Source organism: Callospermophilus lateralis, chromosome 6 (genome assembly GCF_048772815.1).
Source record: "Callospermophilus lateralis isolate mCalLat2 chromosome 6, mCalLat2.hap1, whole genome shotgun sequence".
In the NCBI taxonomy this organism is placed as follows: Eukaryota; Metazoa; Chordata; class Mammalia; order Rodentia; family Sciuridae; genus Callospermophilus; species Callospermophilus lateralis.
The window spans coordinates 14,604,919-14,615,963 of record NC_135310.1 but is presented as its reverse complement, the minus strand read 5'-3'; the positions used below and the strand labels follow the sequence as shown (position 1 = coordinate 14,615,963).

At 36.5% G+C, this 11,045-nt stretch overlaps 1 protein-coding gene across 2 annotated transcripts; it reads left to right on the top strand.

Moving 5' to 3' along the window:
* Window positions 1-602: 602 nt before the first annotated feature.
* Vip (vasoactive intestinal peptide) lies at window positions 603-8,136 on the top strand. Of its 2 annotated transcripts, none has more exons than XM_076859432.1 (7): window positions 603-657; window positions 2,013-2,129; window positions 3,931-4,053; window positions 4,961-5,065; window positions 5,414-5,545; window positions 6,345-6,422; window positions 8,056-8,136. In XM_076859432.1, the coding sequence occupies exons 2-6, from the start codon at window positions 2,023-2,025 to the stop codon at window positions 6,385-6,387; spliced, it is 510 nt and encodes a 169-aa protein (XP_076715547.1). In that variant the 5' UTR covers window positions 603-657; window positions 2,013-2,022; the 3' UTR covers window positions 6,388-6,422; window positions 8,056-8,136. The 2 variants fall into 2 exon arrangements, with proteins under 2 accessions (XP_076715547.1, XP_076715546.1); XM_076859431.1 differs by having other exon boundaries at window positions 6,342-6,422.
* The last annotated feature ends 2,909 nt before the right edge of the window (window positions 8,137-11,045 follow it).

Below are 11,045 nucleotides of genomic sequence, written 5' to 3'. Positions count from 1 at the left end.
GGATTACTTTCAACATAAATGAAGTATAATGACAGAAAAGTGAAAAATCACTTTTTGGTTGCTTTTAAAATCAGGATAGATTTCAAGAAATAATAATCAGGACCTACATGAATAGTATAAAAAGGCATTAGAAAAATTGATGCTTTGTTAAAAAAAAAAGAGAGAGAATTAAACAGAAACATGAAGAATATAAGTGATGTTTTGCTTTTTGCATTGTTTCTACATAAAGTCCTTGGTTTTTGGAGGAACCTCCTGGATATCATGCTATAATCACTCTCTTAATTCCAACTAATTAAAGATTAAAACATTTCACATTATGCTTGATACTTTTTGGTCTTAAAAAATATGCTTCCTCTTTTTATCTTATGTCTTGAAGTTACTCACTATAAATTTCTTTAAATCAGTCATAATGACAATTGAATAAGAACTTCAGGCTCGTGGGAGCACGACTGTGACGTCTTTCAAAGAGCTTTGTGATTGCTCAGCCCTAAGTCTAAGCCCTATAAAATGACCAACTTTGAATGCTGGTCAGAGTGCAGAGCAGTAGCTGGCAGTATCAGCTAGCCCCCAGCCAGTGCTAAAGCAGCTTGTCTGGGCACCCAGGACTTCAGCACCTTAGACAGCTCCAGCGCTCCCCAGAATACACTGTTCAGCTGGGTAAGTACACACTTTCCCTTTCTCCTTTATTCTTCCTATCTTTGCAACTTTTCTCAGGCTATACTGAAGTTTTCTCTCTCGTTAGAAGAATTTTACAGTACCCTTCCTTGGAAACTGCAAAAAGACAAGTTTCTCAAGTCACCTGGTAAGCATAGAGGTATCTCAGTTTTTCTTGTGTGAATTGATTATCAGAATCTTTTTGTTTGAAAAAATATTTACCTGGTTTATTCCTTTACCAAGTATGGTTTTTGGAAAAAAATGCATCCAAGTAGGCTATGTTTGCATCTGTACAGATATTTGACTGAAAGGTACAGTGAATACAAGTGTTTTTGTAGTTTTCAACTTGTTTTTAAGGTGCTGTTCTTTTTGTTTTACATGTTGATTATGTGAACCTAGGAAACATTTATTTTCCTCTTCATTTTAAGTGCTGTAAGTTTTACAGGCAGAAAGAGAAAGAAATATTGAAACCTAAATTTTTATCTAGAAACTATTTAGAAATAAAATGTATGAATCAAATGCAAGAAAAACAAGTTTTGTTTTTAATTTTTCATTTTATTTGAATTTATTTCAATGACAAAATGCTGTTCGAATACTTGGGAGGATCTTAATTTTTTAATTTTTAATTGAGTTAAGTTATTCAAAGCCAGATCCCAGGAAGTAAGTATACAGTGATATCTACAATTAAGAGAACAAAAATGTATATATAAAATCTTTTTTTTACTGATAGGTATGTATGCATTATATTACTATATATGCAAACAAAAATATACAAACGTGTACATGATTTTCATGGTAGAAGTATTATTAAAGAGGTGACACCCCAGTTTTATAAGTTAGATATGAAAAGCATAACGTAGAAAAATCACTTAATTTCTTGAAGCTCTTTACTTCATCAGAAAAGATACTAAAAAAATATTATCCCCAGGGTTTTTTTCCAGCACAATAGAAACATGGCATTCAATATATACTTCAGCTCACTAAGTGCCTGGCAAGTCTTGCGAAGCAAACACACAGGATCCTAGTTTTTTACTCAAACACCTGTCACGAAAAGAAATCTTCTTGATTTAAAAGGCAATCATATTGGGCTGGAGTTGTGGCTGAGTGATAGAGCACTTGCCTAGCATGCGTGAGGCACTGAGTTTGATCCCTGGCACCACATAAAAATAAAACAAATAAAATAAAGGTATTTTTTTAAAAAAAGAAATTTTTTTTTAAAAAAAGGTAATCATATTTCTGATTGACTCTTTCTTAAAGATGAAATAGCTGAGCAAGAGCCTTCAGAAATACCGCTACACCCTTAGAATTACCTTGTGGTGACAGTGTGATGCAGAAAGCTTGTGTGATTCTCTCTTCAGAGGCACAGAGATGGAAGCCAGAAGCAAACCCCAGGTCCTCCTGCTCCTGGCGCTTTCCAGTGTGCTCTTCTCTCAGAATTCTGCATGGCCTCTCTTCGGACCATCTTCTGCTCTGAGGTAACTTAGAAGTTCACTTTTAACTTGAGATAGTCAAACGTTCCTTTATTGAAATGGGAACTTCCTACGTGTTATTTTGGATGGTGCCATATTTTAAATTATGTGTCATTTATTTAAAGTTTTTAATTGCTGTGTTGAGCAAGTTCTTTTCCAACATAAAGTCAACACAGTCCTTCTGAGTCCTGGAGTTCACCTCCAGGGCCTGAGAGAGCATCACTGCTAAGTTTTACATATGGACTGGAGCCCATTTTCAAACCAGGTGGGAAGGGGGTTTGACTTTCATTGAGAACCAGTGTTAGATAAGTGAGAAGAAGCGTTTATGCTCTGTCACCTCAGTTCAGTTCTCTGTCTGTGTTGTCAACCTCATTGTAGTTCATTTCTAAGATCAATCAGTAAACAGCCTTAAGATTAGTGGTTTATTAGTGAACTATATGTAAAATCATGTTGCACAGAAATGTATCTAGGCAGAATAACTTTGTCAAATTAAAAATTACAGGAGAATTGTTCTCCTGAAGTATACTCCCCCATAATGTACTTGGTTTGAACTAAAATCTTTGATTGTGTCCCCTATTTCAAATTCATGAAGCATGCCACTATTCACACTTACAACTGTACCTAAAATAAATAAAATAAAATAGATTTATGTTAAAAAAGTAAATAGTGATTTAAACTTTCATTAACCTGATATTCCCTTCCAGTTTACAGGAATCATATCTAAGTGCCAAATAATGATTTCTTTGCTTATTTGTTCATTCCTGAGTTTTTGATTCAGGTGTACTTCCCTCCATAGAGTGAATTATCTTTCAGCCATTAGTATTCTCTGTTAAATTTGTTTAAAGCCATCTCCTACATTGCTCTGACGATGAAATAGGATGGTTCTGTCTGACTGGCTAGATCACAATAGATGATTGCTGGGCTTCAGACCCACAGAGGACAATTTATTACTGTCTACAGCTACTTCAACTGCAGAAGGGACAAAAGTGCTATGGAACAAACATTCTCCTTGGAGATTTACCCTAATGATAAAAGTACACACATATACAATTTTAATAATGTGCTATTGTGAAAAATGTGCATGCACTCACGAATATAGTCAAGTTCTGTATATAGTTAACACAATTCTTTTGCAGTACAGCACCATACATTCCTTACTAAAGCTGTGTTAATACATAAAGTTAGAAAGCAGAAGACCCCACAAAATTCTTTGAATTTGAATGATGATTCATAAATGAAGAGATTCTTTGGACTTGATCAGTACAGAGAAACATATCATGCTAAGGTAAATCTCTGAAGCAAAGCCAAGGGACCCAGGGAGAGAAGAATAGTGAATACTCATCTCTTTGGAGGTATTTGGGCAATTATTGCTAAATATCATCAAATACATAAGTTCCTAATAGTTTTAATACTGGTTATTGAGTTTTCCAAATTTCTGTTTTATATGAATTTTATCTACCTCCTAAACTTGGCTTTGCAAAGTGAAGATACACTTGGTTTAGTGAAGTAGAAGATGGAATGAACTTTGCTTAATCCTCTGCTAGGATTGAATTAAGCAGCACTTATGTTTGGTATATCCAGCTTAGAAAAGTTGAATGGCATTTATTTTTTGGGATAATGAAAATATTTTCTGTTCATACTCTCATTAACCAAGTCAAATTATCAAGTCAAATTATCCTATTCTTATATTGTGAATCAATGATATTTCCCAAGAGTTTTAGTTTCTTATGTCAAATGGTTGCAAGACCATGAGCATTGCCTTCGAGAAAGGAATGTCTTACACTTCTAGTGTGCTTTTTTCTAACAGGTTGGATGACAGAATGCCACTGGAAGGAGAAAATGAGCCAGACCAAGTTTCATTAAAAGCAGACACTGACATCTTGCAGAATGCTTTAGCTGAAAATGACACACCCTATTATGATGTATCCAGGTGACTTCATTTTTATTGCTTTATCTTATATAGAAAACATATTTTAGAAATGTAAATGTTCTAGTTATCTTACCTTGGAGCTATGTCTGTATAATACTACAGGTTTTCATGTGTCACTCATTCAGCTTGATTTAGAGCAGCTCCAGCAGCTGAACATGATTTTCCTGTAGAAAGACTGCAACAAGTTAGGATGAATACATCACTCTTCACACTTTGTGTACCTAGTTTCAACATCACAGATTGGACCAGTCCTGGTAAAGCTACAGCAACTTCAGATTCCATGATGGAGCAGGTGCTAAGGGCAGAGGTTCATCCTACCTAAGGAAAAGGCACCTAACAGTGCTGTTCCTTCATGGAACTGCTTGTCTAGCTTTCAGGACAAATCAAGTAGCTCCATACCAAAGACAAAGGATAAAAGGTTTTTCGTTTGCATGGAAAAGTTGGTCAATAAGCCCTAAAATCCTATCTCAAGAGATTTTGTTTCCAAATATTTTGGCAGAAGAAATATCAAAAGATATGTCTGTGACTTTGCCAAAATCAACATATTTTCCCATTGCATATCTTTATTTGGAATAGCAGAAAAAAAATCATAATATAGAAATTATGATATATATTTCACATAAGTATTTCTTAGAAAGGCATTCATTTTAAAGCTTTTACCAGGGAGAAATTTACTTTTAAAACAGTTCATTTTTAAAATTTTTCAATCTTGGGCTGCATATATAACTCAACATTTGCCCATCAGGATACAAATGATTAGAACATACCTTTCTTAGCACTTCCTTTTGGACTTAAGCATTAATAGCAACTTTTATAATAAGCTGATGAATTTGTTATTTAATGAGCTAGAATAATATTCTAGAGAAACATGTATGCATTAGTAACTATCCTTTTCTCCTTGTTTTAGAAATGCCAGACATGCTGACGGAGTGTTCACCAGTGACTACAGTAGGCTCTTGGGTCAACTTTCTGCCAAAAAATACCTTGAATCCCTTATTGGGAAGCGGGTTAGGTAAAGGGAATTTATTCCTTTTCATCAAACATGTTATCATTACTCAATCTGCCAATCATATTTTCACTTTCAGTAAATTCTTCAAAATTGACAACCCTTTGATAATGTTTAACTTAGTCTAAAAAATAATGTACATTTTTTAGTAAAACATACTGGGCCCATTGATAAAGGAATAAACCTTTTTCTTATATTCATTGAGTCCAGTCACATTTATTTTTCTTAAATGCCACACTTATTTACAAATTTGAAATCAAATTGGATGAGACTCAGTAAAAAAGTGATTTGGAATGTCGATGCTTTGGGGCATTTATTATTAAACTCTGACGTTCTCTTGCTCACATTCCTTAGCAGTACAATCTCAGAAGACCCTGTGCCCATCAAACGCCACTCTGACGCAGTCTTCACCGACAACTACACCCGCCTTAGAAAACAAATGGCCGTCAAGAAATACTTGAACTCAATTCTGAATGGCAAGAGGAGGTAAAGGAAAAGAGAACTTGCTAAAATGAGAAATTATAAATGACTTACAAAACTAAGCTACATGCGGAGATCTATCTATCTATCTGCCTATCCATTCATCCATCCTATATGAAGTAGTCATTCTCAACCTTGATATTAGACTACTCTGGTTGATGTTAGACTACTCTGGAAACTTTTTAAAGTACTGATGTTTGGGCCTTATCCCGAACCAATTGCCAGGAAATCAGTGACTCTGGGATACAGACTTGGACATCAGTATTTTTTTATGAGCCCCCTGGCCAATTCTACTGTTTCATCAGGGTTAAAAATGATGGCTAGTTTGAATCTGTGAACAGGTTTTATCAAAAGTATTGACTTTTAAAACATGTAGAGTACAAGCAGCAATTTGTTCCTGCATGGACCCCCTTCATATTCAATATCCTTACTTTATCAAATTTAACCATCAGACATTTTGTACATTTAAATTCTGTAAAACCTCTATCCCTCTTTGGTGTATAGATATTGGACAATGCAGGGGGCATGGAGTTCTCTCTTTTTATTCCAATTGTTTTTTTGTGTGCATGGTATTAAGGATAATCCTGTTTGGGTGAGATTAGATAACATTATATTTTCTCTTTGTCCACTAAATTGTAATCATGAAAGAATAATTTGAGACACTTTGAGGTTCAGAAGAAATTTAAAGATTGTTTAGCTCTAGTGCACTTTGCAGAGAACAGTCATTACGTCATTATCGTTTCTTTTGAATCATTCTCTTCTAAGAGCCCTAACAGGCAAATTTCCTTCTTCTGTTCTGCAGCAGTGAGGGAGGGTCCCCTGACTTTCCTGAAGAGCTAGCAAAGTAATGAAAAAGCTGTTGGAGTCCAGCTGATGAGAAGCGGTGAGTACATCTATGTATTCTCACTGTATTCTCATTCTCACCATCTAATTATGTAAGGAGGGAAGAGTCACTGAGGAGGAAAAAATTCTAGAGTTAAATAACCGTTTTACGGGAGATCTCATTTAAGGATCTCTGCTTGAAATGGACCTCACCCCAGAAAAAGCTTCAAATGACTCTGATCACATATGCGGCTGTTCACAGTGAGCAGACAGCTCAGACAGTGTGCCGTCTGAGAGGTTCTCCTCTCTGTTTGGCCTCATTCCTACACTTGTGTTGAGTTAAAAACCAAAGGAGCCTGACTCACACTCACGAGAAAAACTAGCTTTATTTTTGAGAACCAAACCATGCTGCTCTTATTAATTTAAGATTTAATCCCATAATTGTCTGTTAGCTCTTCATTTAATTTAAGTGTAGGGAACCGTCACCATAATTCATTGTTATAAAAACACAAAGGCACTCTGGCACTAACACAGCAAACTTCATATAGCGAAAGTCAAATTTTGACCTATAAAGTGAGTTTAGTCATGAAAACCTGATAACATTCACTATAAAATATTTTTTTTAGTAGAGAAAACATGCACAGTTTTTTTCTCTTTTTTGAAATGGTGAGCTTGTTATAAAAGTTGCTTTTATATAAATGTGGGCACAAGACATACTTATTTACTAAATTATGTTACATTAATATTTACATCATCTCCTGCAAATCTATTTATAATGTTTGACAAGTGCTTAAATAAATTCTTGTCATCAGCATACCAAAAGTGAGCAATTTTCTCCAAAGGTCTACAAAGTAAGTGTTTTCAGCTTTGTGGGCTATCTTGTTTCTCTTATAATTCTTTAACCTTGCTGTTGTGGCATGAAAGCAATCACAGATAATATGTAAAATGAATGGGAATGGCTGTGTTCCAATAAAACTTTATTAGTAAAACCTGAAGGTGGGCAGGATTCCAATCCCTGACCAGGTCCAAGAGATTAACTGAGCCCCACACAGGCCAAAGGCAGTTCACAGTCATGTCCATTCCTGATGTGGTTATCGAAGGTTTCCAAGAGAGTCAACAAAAGTGGACAGGGTGTCTTGAAGACTCCTGCATGATCAATCACTTTTGTCCACTAAGTAGATCTCCCCTTTATCTTAAGAGTGGTATAGTGTCAGATTTACCTGCAACGATGGCTTATCACATCTAGACATTTAAGTGCAACAAGTTCTTTGCTCACAGATGAGAGCTAATCACATTCAGGGCATTGAAAAAATATCTCCAAGGTAAAACCTCCCTCAAATTAAGAAATAGGACAGGCACTAAAATACACAGGCAGATCCCTCTTTCCTTTGAAAATTGTAAGTTCATTTGTGAGATCACATCCTTCCTTCATTTCTTTATGGAAGGGTGGCTTTGGACAAATTCTTGAACAGGAAATCCTGTGCATTATCCACTTGTGAAAGGTTCAAATGTGTGACTATTCGTGTCTAGAAAGAAAGCAGCTCCTCTGTGACAGTCAGTCTTCTGGAAGGTCCTTGTCCTTATGACCAGGGGAAATAGATGCTCAACAAATGGGCAGATAAGTGAATGAAACTAATATGCTATGAACAAAAAATATACATTTGTGTTTCAAGTGTGAATTCTTTCTTTTTCAGAATTCCTGAAGGAAAATGATAGGCAACAGTAATTACATTTTGAGTTCTACATAACTAATTCAAGAAAACAACTTCAATATTGAAACCAAATAAAGTATAGTGTCGTGAATGTCGTGGTTCATTTTCTTCTGATGTAACAACTGTGATGTTTACACTGTAAATATTATTTGAGTTATAAAATGTGTCTGTAGCTCATGAAAGGCCTGTAATTTCATATGCTGTATATTCTTTCTAACAAAAGTATATTTAATGATAAGTAGATACTAGGTTAATTACAATTATATGAGATTCTCTGGAAGACTGGTAATAGAGGGAAATTGATATGTTTATTTATAGAGTGCAGTTAGCTATTCAGAAGAACAGAGCAGATAATCGGTGTGTCTAAAATTGAATGTTAAGCAGATAGAATGCTGTGTTAAACCCCAAACTATCCAAGAGAATGCGAACAGAAAAGAGGAAAAAGAAATTCTTCAAAAAAGATTTTTGAGAAAATCTGATGCATTTCCACGTTGAGAGAAAACTTCCTTCCTCGTGGGAAAAAAACTCTCACAAGTCTGGATCACTAATCGCCAAAGGCTTTCCTCGGACCCGTGTCTCCGCCAAGGACTTACTATTTTGGACCTGCCCTTTATGCTTGTGTAAAGTGTATGCAAAATGGAAACTGAATGGAATGTTTGTTTTTTAGGAATACATATTTTTTCCATAATCAGTCAGATTAATGTTTGGTCATATCAGCTTCCTCCAGTGAAAGTACATTTGAGGACACAACTATTTTTCCAAGCCGATTGTAAGAAATTAAATATAGGAAATAAAGATCTTTGACTATCATTGCAGATACTTATGTTGGTTCTGATTCTTTTAAATGACCCAACAACAACTAATTTTAGCTCTGAGTTTCCAGGTACTAGATAGTTTTTGTGAGATTTGAGGTAGGATTGCACTTAGTAATGTGTGAGTCCTAAAATAACAGCAACATAAATAACAAAGAAGTTTCTCTCTCACATCAAGTGAGAAGAAGATGTCAGGAGTGTGATGGTTCTGTTCTGCAAATCTCTGAGTAATCTAAATCCCTTCCAGCTCATCCCTCATCTCTGAGGTTGCAGTCTTTCTCCTCATGATGCAAATTCATGGCTACAGTTCGGGCCGTTTTATCTGCATTCTGTGCAGCATGGTGGAGGATGGGGCATGGGGGAAAGGGAGCAAAAGGTTCACGCCAGCATCCTTTGACCTGATATATCACACCAGTATCCCCTGGGCTGGAACATAGTCTTATGGCCACAGACATTTGCAAGAGAGGTTGGGAAATATGATGTTTTTTTCTCCTTTTGTTCAGGAGGGAAGTCATACACCCAACTAAAGATTGAGGACCATTAATATAAAATAGTGGAAGAATGGATGTATGTGGGCTCTTTTTAAAAAAATGTTTTAAGTTATCACCAGAAATGGACAAGAAAGTGAGAGTCAGAGTAGCTATGGATGAGGTGCATCATCATCACAGGGCAACACACTTTCATTTTCTTTCACTACCATTAGAACAACTGACCACATAAGGAGGGACTATTCTAGAATGACCAGCAATGGCAGAGCAGTTTAGACAAGCTAAAAATTAATTGGACTGACTGTTATCTTTTGGTCTCACTTGATCCCTCAAATTATTAACTGTTCATTAAGTGACTTTTTTGCAGAAAGCACTGCTGTGAGAGCAAACTTATAGGTGAAGGCTGTAGAGCTTACCAAGATCAAATGGGGCGATATTTGAATGTGAAGGTACAAAGCTTTAACTTTACCTTAGTAATAGATATCCTTTCAATTTAATCCCTATTTTTTTCAAGAACTACTTCTTAAATGACCATTTTGGACTGTGACAGTATCTGGGAAGGGTTCTGGGAGAGGGAATAGCAAGTGCAAATGAGGAAAGAGACCTGTGAACCTGGTCACCTGAGGAACCTCACAGGCCGCTATAGGGACTTGAGAAGTGAGATGAGGAGACATTGCAGAGTTTGGACAGAGGTGTGAGAACTGCATTTGTACAGTGTCATTCTGGATGCTATATTGGGAATGGATAAAAGGACAATAAGAACAGAAGTAGGGAGAGAAATCAGGAGGCAACTGCTACAGTGATGGTGGCTACCAGAGAAGTGATGGAGGTAGAGGGAGTGGATTCTGAATATGAACTTGATTCTGAGTAGAATCAAGTTGGCTGACGGAGTGGAGATATGAAGGAGAAATGCCAAGAAAGATCTCCAGGTACAGCACCCAGGCAAACGTGAGGGACAGAGCTGCTATTAACTAAGATGAAGAGAACTTGGAGGAGTCCATTGTAGGAGTTAAGTTTGGGGCATGTTAAAGTTAAGAAGAAAGTTGGAGATACACGTGAGTTCTGGGGAGATGCCGGCCTGGAGATAGCCAGTGAGAAGACTCCAGAATATAGATGGAATTTAAAAAAAAAAAAAAAAAAACCACAAGAGCAGATGAGATCACCAAGGGACTGAACACAGAAAAAGAAGCAGGAAGACTCTAAAGACACTGTCTAGGGCTGTTGAAACGAAGTTCCACTAACTGGGTGGCTTAAACACGGAAGTGTATTGTCTCATAGTTTTGAAGGTTAGAAGTTCAAGATCCATGTGCCCCCAGGGCTCATTCCTTCTTCAGGTCATGAGGAAGAATCCATCCGTGCATCTCCTTTGGCATCGGGAGGCTTGCTGGCAATGGGTGGTTTGTAAAAGCACTACCTTGGCCTCTACCTTGATCTTCAGGTGGCGTTCTTCCCGTCTGTGTGCTTTTCCCCAAATTTCTTCTTTTCATAAGGACCCAGTTATACTGGGTCAGAACCACCCTACTGACTTTAATTTTAACTTGATTACCCTTAATTAAAAATCTTATCACTTCATGAGGTCACATTCTGAGATTCTGGACTTTAGGATTTCCACATGGGAATTTGTGGAGGTGCACAATTCAACCCATCCTACAGGCGCATGCCAACATTCAGG

Bases quoted from the DNA above. Each gene is read 5' to 3' on its own strand.
- Vip (XM_076859431.1), top strand. From the start codon at position 2,023: ATGGAAGCCAGAAGCAAACCCCAGGTCCTCCTGCTCCTGGCGCTTTCC. The intron at 2,130-3,930 runs GTAACTTAGAAG...TTTTTCTAACAG, and splicing joins GGACCATCTTCTGCTCTGAG to GTTGGATGACAGAATGCCAC. The intron at 4,054-4,960 runs GTGACTTCATTT...TCCTTGTTTTAG, and splicing joins CCCTATTATGATGTATCCAG to AAATGCCAGACATGCTGACG.